Source organism: Pyxicephalus adspersus, chromosome 6 (assembly GCF_032062135.1).
Source record: "Pyxicephalus adspersus chromosome 6, UCB_Pads_2.0, whole genome shotgun sequence".
NCBI classification, from domain to species: Eukaryota; Metazoa; Chordata; class Amphibia; order Anura; family Pyxicephalidae; genus Pyxicephalus; species Pyxicephalus adspersus.
Genome location: NC_092863.1, coordinates 27,503,528 through 27,513,411, shown reverse-complemented (window position 1 = coordinate 27,513,411; position 9,884 = coordinate 27,503,528). Strand labels below are relative to the sequence as shown.

At 36.1% G+C, this 9,884-nt stretch overlaps 1 protein-coding gene across 1 annotated transcript in view; it reads left to right on the top strand.

Moving 5' to 3' along the window:
* LOC140332505 (protein FAM240B-like) overlaps positions 1-9,652 on the top strand; it is an 82,944-nt gene extending 73,292 nt beyond the window's left edge. Inside the window, exon 3 of the mRNA XM_072413745.1 lies at positions 6,486-9,652. Coding sequence (XP_072269846.1) covers positions 6,486-6,573 — 88 coding nt within the window. The 3' untranslated portion in view covers positions 6,574-9,652. The remainder of the gene's footprint in view (positions 1-6,485) is intronic.
* The last annotated feature ends 232 nt before the right edge of the window (positions 9,653-9,884 follow it).

Sequence of the window (9,884 nt, the reverse complement as noted above, 5' to 3'; positions counted from 1 at the left end):
CACTAAACGCTTTCACCACAAATAACTGCAACAGTGAACTGCGTATATATTTTTCTGGATTTCTATATTTTTCTGGATAATTTTTTCTGGATAATTTTTCCTGAAATTCGGATCGAATTCCACTTCACCAGCTTCGATTCGCTCATCTCTAGCTATGACCTTTAATATGTACGCTGTACTGTATCTCTATTTTTGTTATGCATAAAATTTGTTTAAAAACCCTAATAAAAAATTAATAAAACCAAAGATAATGCAACTAATGATAATAGTAACAATAGCAATACTTCATTTAACTGTGAGCTGATCAATGAATCAGAGCCTCCACAGTCCTTGTCAGGCACCATTAGGAAGATCATCATTTTACAAATGTATTTATCTTGTTAAAAAAATTCATATTAATGGTCCACGAGATTTAAAATTATGAATTGAGTGGTACGTGAGGTCCAAAATGTTGGCCACTTCTGGTTTAGGAGAGAAGATTGGTAGGCAGAACAAGATGGGTAGGCAATTTTGAAAAGATGAGTTTTGAGTGCTCTTTTAAATGAGCAGAAAGTAGAAGCAAACCAAATAGGAACAAGAAGACCAGTCCATCAATAGCCTATTGATTTTTTTTTAGATTATGAGATACCATTCATATTAAATACCACCACAATAAAGTACAGGCATTACCAAGCCTTGTGGTAACATGGGGTTAATGGTAATATACCGTACTAAAATGTGAGGGTCTTTGAGTCTGTTTACAACTGTCCTTTTCTTCACCTGCACAAGAAAGCATCTCTTTTATAAGACTGGGCCATATATATGCACCTCAGGGCTTTTTTACATCTTATGGATATGTGTTATGACACACACATCCCAAACACTTCCAGTCTTCATGCCCATACTTTATTGGTGTCGGCAGAAACATGTAATTGCAATAGCAGTAAAACATGGTTACAGCACAATTGTTGACACAACCAATTTGAAGGCCTTTTAAATACAGCATGCTTTTGACATCAGATTTGAGAAGCTTCTGGGTGTAGTCAGAATTTATTGTAGGTGGAGTGGACTTGCATTTGACCTGTTTCAGCTGCTTTTGCATTTCCATGGACTTGCATGGGAAAAAAAGCCATTTTGAAATGTACCCTCCTTAAAAGAGGTACTGTATTTAATTGTTACCCCGGTACCACCAAATGATTTTTGTATGATTTTTTTGTACTAGAACAACTTCTGCTTAAATAATTTTATACATTTGAATTATACATATTTTTAAATTTACATTTTATAAATTTCAAGTTCTTGTGATAAATTCATAACCTCCTGACCATGCTGTGGGTCCTCTTGCCAGCCCCTATATCCCTACTGTGGTTTGTGTATGCAAGGAACTACAGTGTTATGTTTGCTGCACTTAAAATGGAACTAAGTCTCTAGGTAAATGGAACTATAACCTCTTTCCAAAACTCTGAGTAATAAAACACCAGTTTCTGTCACATGCTTACTTAAGAGCAGCTGTAAGTGCTGTTGGTCAGTTATCTCTCTTATTATTCTGGGAAGCATACATAAATACTGTATATATTTGTTCAATATTTCAATGTATAAAAAATTGGAAAAAAAAAAACTTGAACCTTAATCAGCACCATAATGACCTCAGACCTCCCTTTCTTCCCCCTGTGTAATGTCACTTTTAATAACCTGTACTGTGTAATTTTTCTTTGTACGCCCTGTGACCACATTCCAGGGGCTGCAACAGACCTATTCTTGGGAGTAGGGATATTGGAAAATCTCTGTGACTATTGGCCAAAGAAGGTGGTGGTGGGGTGTCAGGAAAGAGAAGACCAGGGCAAATTAGTACTGCTTTCACTGTTTAACATCCTACATATTTCAGCTTTTTTTGTGAAAACATTTATGAAAATCAACACAATCCCTACTTCTGTGTTATTACTGGACTATTGACAAACCAAAAACTTGACACCTTCACACCTTCTTTCCTCTAAGCTGAGCTTGTTTTCCAAAAATAACCTTTGTTATCAGTTCTGAAATCCTTTGCTGCTGCTGGTTGTTTTGTATTATGCTTTGTCTTTGCTGAGCAGGCACGTGGTACTACCATCTCTGTCAACATGCTCACAACCCATTGTTCCTTGACTCAGTTAACTGCTATGTGGTTCCACTGAGTGAAATTTTAACAGAAGGGGATTTTTCAGCTCACAGTACTGTCTCTCACACACTTTATCAACCCACAGGCGTCCCTGGATGGACTACATTTGCATACAGACAACTTATTCACACATGAAGCTGAGACTAAATGATTGCCAGGATGGAAAACAAATAGTTAAAAGGGGAGGTCCAGGACAACACAGATGGGGAGGAGAGGACTGGATGATCCTTATAGTCAATCAGTTAGGCTACATACAAGCATGCAATAATTGTCGTTGGAAAAGAAGGATTGAGGACTGATCGACTAATAATCTTTAACAAAAAAAAGTGCACAACGACTGGCCAACGAACGAGGAAAGTCGCTTGAAATGAACAACCGCCTAGGCGGATCTGATTGGGCGACGATCGTTCACAATCTATTGTGTGTATGATCGTTCAGTGGTCGTGGATGGTTCTACAGTACACTTTCTCTAGTACATGTCACTTCCTGCATCGTTCAAACGATCATATCTAGTGTGTGTACATTATTGGTGGATTATATTTGAATGGATGTATCGTTACAGCATGTACAGAATCGTGCAGATCGTTCATCGTGATCGGTCGTCAATCGTTTGTTTTGCAACAACAATTATTGCATGTGTGTACGTAGCCTTAAACAAATAAGGTGGGCTCAATATACTGTATCTGCTGGAGTTTTTTATGCTTATTGTGTGAAAGTCATAGTGTGCAGGGAAATGGGCATATTTGCTTTCAGCATAGCAGTGAACTAACAAGTGTGCCCAAAGAAAGGTAATTTGAAGTCCAGCTTTGAGAACAATCAGTTTACATCATACCTAGCTTTAATTTACACATTAAAATAAAATTTACTAAAACCATTTAGGTTTTCTGCAAATTAGGGGCACATGATGTCCTCAGCATAACAAAACAAAACCACCACTAGATATAATGAGGAACATGTCCCATGGTGTTTATCTATAGAACCACATGTAATGTAGCTGGTATTTTCGTAAAACTCAAATTGGGATTATTTATTACCCAAATCGCAGCAGCCCATGCAGAAAGATGCAATTTCTTGTTTTGTACACTTAGTTACATTAAAGTAAAATCTAAATGGTTTCTAAAAATTTCTGCAGTCTGAACAATCGCTGCTTTTGTAACACCTCACTGAATAATACTGTAACTATACTCCGCTTTCATCAACCTACCGCAGATAGAACAATAAAAAGGATTGATGATTGGTTGTTATACATTTTGGTAGCTTGCAAATTAGCTATTGCCTAATGAAATCAAAGCTTTAAGTCATCTCACTATTTCTGTTTGACATTTTATTTCTATGTCTATGTCAAGAAAATGATATTAAATGATTGCCTTTGTGCAGAAATTCTGCTAAAAGAATCTGTATTGGCCTTTCTAAATTTGAAAAGGAGGAATACTTATTTGTTCTTTAGTACTAACTATAAATGAGCTCCAACTGTGTTCTGGCATATGTGTTTTTATACACAGTCAGATTTACACAGTGGCAAAAACCACATAGGATATGGACTAGGTTGTGAGGGTTGTCAGGGTGGCTGTAGGCCAACCATATTTCATACTGTGGACAGTCAGCAGTATATTCTTGCGTACTGGAAAATGTCCTAGACCATCCTCATGACCTTTTTACATGGAGCTACCCTTGAAATTATTTTCAGGTCTCCAGGGAACCCCTACTATAATTACTATACCCACAACTCACAGTACATTAGTGTGGTGGTCAGTGGGAAGAATGCCTCGTACATTGCTGGCCATTGTGAGGAATGTCACCCTTACAGATAGCCTAAACTGCTCATTGATCAAAGAACCCCTAGTAACCTCTAGAGGAACCCTGGTTAAGAAGCAGCGTTCTAGACTGCTAGATTGCTTTCCCTTTCAATAGAATGCCGGTGTGACCTCATACAGTCTGTGTTTTTTGTTGGTGTAATAATGTAGTGTGCACTTACAGTCTGCTAACTCTGGGTTTGTATATCTAAAGCTAATTTACAAAGAGGATAAAGTTTTCCTACTCTTCTAGCCCAGTTAAGGGTGTATGAAGTATGTGTTCTACCCTCAGTCAAAGTACAAGCCTAAACTGCCTGGGTTGAGGGTGTAGAAAGTGTAAATTAACCTCCGGTTTAGCCAGGATAATGGACTCTTTACTGTGCAAAAGGTTTACTTAAATTAAACTCTTTGCCTAAAACTGTACATACATGATAGATTTCTAAGACAAAAAACAATCTTTCATGATATCCAGTGACAGTAGAATAAAACAGCACTGTACACACAGTATTGTTCAATTCTTTGGAGAACAGAGAGAAGAGGATCATCAACCATAGGAAATGACAGCGGTCATTCCTGATGGGTTGTTAATGATCTGCCCAGGGGATCACTAAACAATGGCGGGGGACCCCCACTGTACACCCACTTGATTTTTAATGTGAAAACATTTCATTTTAGGCAACAATTATCCAGCCTGTATATGCTTTAGATCCCACATTTTTCAAGCTTTCCTAAAAGGCCATCCTTATCTGTGCTCCAAAGAAAATATAAAAAGATTTAGTAAGCAAATGTCTAAACAAATTAACCAAGCAGTGATATTAATTACATCCATTGTTAACACTATTGGAACACATAATTTGTCCTATATGACATTTGTTTTAGGTAGAAAAAAAGGCCTACTAAATATAGAATCACAGTTGTTGCTATAACCAGGATGGAACAAAAACAAATATTTGATGACAAACAAACTGGTGGATCTAAAGTTTTTATCTCTGACGTCATATGCCGCTGCAGGCAGTTTTATACTAATCTAAATCCACATTAAATGTGATGATGTATTTGTGGCAACAGGTTTACTGTAGGGAAATGTAAGTATTGCTTTTTCAGTTTAACTCAGGCCAGCCTCCACAGCTAAGTTGACAGCATACAATATGTAGTCTACTATTTCAAAAGCCCATGACCAGACTAAACTTTTTCAACTCTGGAATGTCACTGTTAATTAAAGGCCCAATTATTTTAGATATATTGTGCATGTGTCAAAATCAAGTAGTGTTTCTCATTAGGGAACCCACAGGGTTAGTTACAGAAACGATGAAATACCACAGTTCTGCACAGCTTTAGATTTGAATTAGATGAGATATTTATAATGAAAGAATTATTACATAGTTTTAATGAATAAAACAATATTCTTCTGAAAAGGGTTTGTAATGGCAGCACACAACTTTCCTTGTAACAGTACATTTCTGCAATTAAACTATAAGCCTTTATTCTTTGATATTTTTGAACAACAACATTTTTGGGTAGCAATATTTAGGACTTTTCCCAAATTAGTAACTACATTTTTGCCTCCAAAATCACATTTTTGCTAAATATTCATGTAAATTGTGCTAATTTTTGCCAAGCTGCAAAAATGGTTCTGGGAAGTACTTACTACCTAATTCTGCCTCTTTTTAATTAAAAAAGTCTTAGGTGTCACTACATGGATGCAAGCATGGGATCATGTGTTCCAGTGACCCTGTGTGCTCTAGTACTCTTTACAATCCTGTAATTCATTGTATTTAGTGACCTTTGATGCTTTAGTGACTCTAAGTGACTAAACGTCTTACTCCAGTGACCCTGTGTGCATCATTGACTCTATGGTCCTGATTTATTAAAGCTCTCCATGGCTTGAAATCAAGGGAGAACCTGAGTTGCCCAACCAACTTGGAACAGATTTCTTAAAAATTATTTGCTATTCGATGGCAAATGTTTTCAGTCCTAGACCAGATCTATTCCAGGTTTACTGGATCACCCAAGTTCAGCAATGAAAGTATATCTTCTCTAGTCTTGAAGAGCTTTGATAAATCAAGCTCTATGTGTTCCAGTAATCCTGTGTATCCTTTATACAGTGCCTGTTTGTAATTAGTAACCATTTATGCTCCATCCAATCCAGTGACATTTTACATTCTCTTTTTTTTTCAAGTTGAAAAAATATTGTTTTTCTTCCTGTTAACGATTGCAGAACAGAAAATTAGGAAAATGAAGCCAAAAAATAAAATAAAATTAAAACAGTTATAATCTTTTTCTAATGAAAATGCATAGAAAAGTTTTGGCTTTAGATATATTTCAGGTCCAGCTTTAAGATACTAGTTACTGCATAAGTATTACAAGCTGAGGAGAAGTAGAAATGTATTCTAAAGAACTCAACCAGCTGTTTATTTCATTTTAACTGTTTATTATTTAAAGCCATTGAGCAAGTTTCTATGGGAAACTTTTTTTGATGAGGCTCATAGTACATAGGTACAAATGCTGTACATCAACAATACCAGGTTTATTACAGATTAATTATTATTTATTTGTAGGCTTCGAAATGAATGGGCAGAAAGGTTGGAGAAAAGAAGAATCGAAATGATGAGAAGCCAGAATCCAATCAATAAGGCAAATGTGTGAAAATGCCGTCCTGACCTTGATTACTTCATGCTATGATTATGGTTTTTGCAGCATAATTACTAAAAAATTACAACTTGTCTATTTAGTAGGTTATTGCAGATGGGATTATTAGCTGAAGGTCGGTGTACCGTCAATTAATGTTTACTTTCTTTATAGTGATTTCTTCATTCAGTTTTTCTGGCTTTTTGCTCTTTGCTATAAATGATTTTGAAGCATGGTTAGATTTTCCATATAAATGTGTGTTCATGAGAAGGATTCAATATGATTTATGATATAAGATGCAGTACAGTCCTGTGAATATGGTGAAATTTATTGAATTGGCTAAACAGTCACCAATACTATTCTTATTACTAAATATCTGCATTATTTAAAAATTGTGTGCCCCAAATGGGGTTCAGTTAAAAACCCGCTGTACGCTTGGATAATAAATAACAAACATTTGGTGTGTCTAAAATCATATTATGACAAAGGTTATTGAATTGTTTTCTGGACAGAATGCTAAAAAATCCCAGCTTTTGTTCACAATTTCTTTGTGCAGTATTTTAAAAAATAGCATTTTGCTTTATATGTCTCCCCCTTGATTTTTCCCTTCATAAATCATGTATAATAAGGCTCTAGACAGCATATTATTTGCTGCTAGAACAGCTGTGGGAATTGTGCAGGTCGACTGAGTCAGGGCATGGCTTGCATGAAAAGAGGTCAACCAACAGCTATCATAACACATAAAACAGTGTGCTAGCAGTATTTTTATTGCACTCATCCTAATAGGCTTAATGGACAAAAATTAATGTTACATAAATAGAGTGACCTAATATGAGATAAACCAGCCCTGAACTAGTTTATTGAATTATTGAGAATTAAAAATAGAAGACTGCCAGAATGTTTGAAAATTAATTGAAAGGACAGATGTAAGGATTCCATTAAATAAATCTTGATCCAAGAATATTTCCACCAATTGTCACTAATGCAATGCTGAGGAATAACCCAACCCTAGGCAGTGACTGTTTGGATTGGCATAGGAACTCTTAAAAGCATGCCTAAAGAAATTGCTGTTATAGAGAAATATAAAATATGAATGCAAATGTTAGGAAACAGTTGTCAGGCCAGCGACTCCATGCCGTGTGCCACTGCAGTATCCCACACTACCTATTTTTCCTTTTTGACTTTAAAGTCTCTGCAGCCAATAACAGTGCAGGACTGAGTCAGGAGCTGATAAGCCTCTAGGATCCTCTTCAGCTGTGCACAGCCTAACAATGGATGCTGGGGATGCCATAAAATACATCAGGCTGCATGGCTAAAGGGAAGCAGGGGCTGCTGCTATTTCTCTATACTCTTTGACATTGCTGGCCAAAATAGGCTGCACAGCACAAAATCACTGGCCTGACAAGCATTTCCTAACAGCAAAAACATCTTTAACATTTGCATTGGTGGATATACAAGTTTCCAGGAATTCTAATTTCTTCTCTCCTAAAATGTGTATATATATATATGTGTTACTGCATATCAGTCATCTTTGAGCCTTTTTTATTAAATTACCTAATATGCCAGTGTGTTTTGGTAAAATGACTTGTTCAAGAGATCTGGACCACTTTAGAACACAGCAATAAAAATATTCAGCAATCTGACACCCATCATCATAGTACTCCAATCAACAAAACTGCTCAAGGAACATTGTTGATTAGAGCACTGTGCAGCAGGTATGCCAAAAATCCAAAATGCTGAATTCTATGCAGAGTAAGGGCTGAATCTCCAGCATGCTGCCAACATTTAAATAAAGCCACACACATTTAAATAAAGCCTGTAGCAAAACAGTTATTTATATTGCAATCTGAGTGCATTTTAGGTAAAATAAAAATGGTTCAATTTATCTTTAAGATCATCACTTAAGCCATGAAACTTAACTATTGAACTGTTATTCTTTAAAAAAGAAAAATGTAGAATTCTCAATTAGTAAGTCATGTGTAGTGTCCACTATATATGTTGCATAAAAGAATTTGAAGAATATTTTCATCATGCAGGCATGTTACCAATGCATAATGCTTCCATTTTATCACTACTTCTTACCAGTAAGGGGGTTAGTTAGTGCTTTTGCCTAGAAGCACTTATATCTACATCTGATTCCCACCAAGGACACTACTTGGCAGCAAATCTGTGTATTATCATGCTTATGTATCTACCCAAAATGTCTGGTAGGTCAATGGTTTTTTTCTCAAATTAGTCCCTCTGTGTGCATGATTATGACTGTGTTAGGGCATTAGATTGTAAGCTCCTTCAAGAGCAAGTACTGATGTAAATGGCTTTTTGTGAAAGTGCTGCGGAAAAAAAATTGTCAGCATCATGTAAATGAATAAAGTACATAAACAAAACTGCTGTTTGCTATGGTGCAAATATTTGTCAGTATGTGCTGGTGCTTGAATGTAGGTGTACTCAGATGTCTTTACCAGAAGCAGTTGTTGCTATGGTGAAAATATTGTTTTTTAGCATCAGCATTGAAAGCTTAAGTCTGAAAGCGGTTAGTAAAGAAATTTTAGAATGGAAATTTCCAAATACTTAACTAAACCATTAACCCTATTATTTTCTGATCCTAATCCTATTCTATATTGACCCTAAAACTTATCCATCCCTTAACCTTATTTACCCCTAGGATGAAAACCTATCCAGCGATTTGTTGCTGTCTGCCACCACTATGTATATTGTCATGAGACCAGAGCAGAGCCAAATATACCACTGATTGCTTCAAATGAATCCAAAAAGAACCTGGTATGCCTGAAAATGGTCTATACTTTTAAATTAGCCCTGGCATTATTCACCACTACCTATGGGCACAAGTGTGAACATTCAGCAGGGTTGTGGAGGAGGGAGTGAGTATACACAAGAGGTTAGGTAAAGCATAACTATACATGAAATAAAAAAATCACTCTTACCTTTACTTCAACAGAGTCATTTATCCCTCCAGCCATGTCCTCGATTCAGTCCTGATTCACCGCCATCTTTTTCCATCTTCTTTCTTCTTGTGGCTATATCACCCGAACTCGCACCACACAGGCACGAGATTGGGTGACAAAGCCTGCTGTAAATGTGACAGGGGATGGGCTTACCCCTTTTTTTAACAAAAAAACTATTAAAGAAGATATATTTAATGTCATTGGTTAATATTCTTAATATGTTTATATATATATATATATATATATATATACATTAATATATATATTTATTTTAAAAGCAAAGGTACAATTCAAAATCTTTGTAGGAAAGATTGCAGAATTGCCAAGCACATGGCTACAGTATACAAGGCTGGCAAGGAGGAGGGA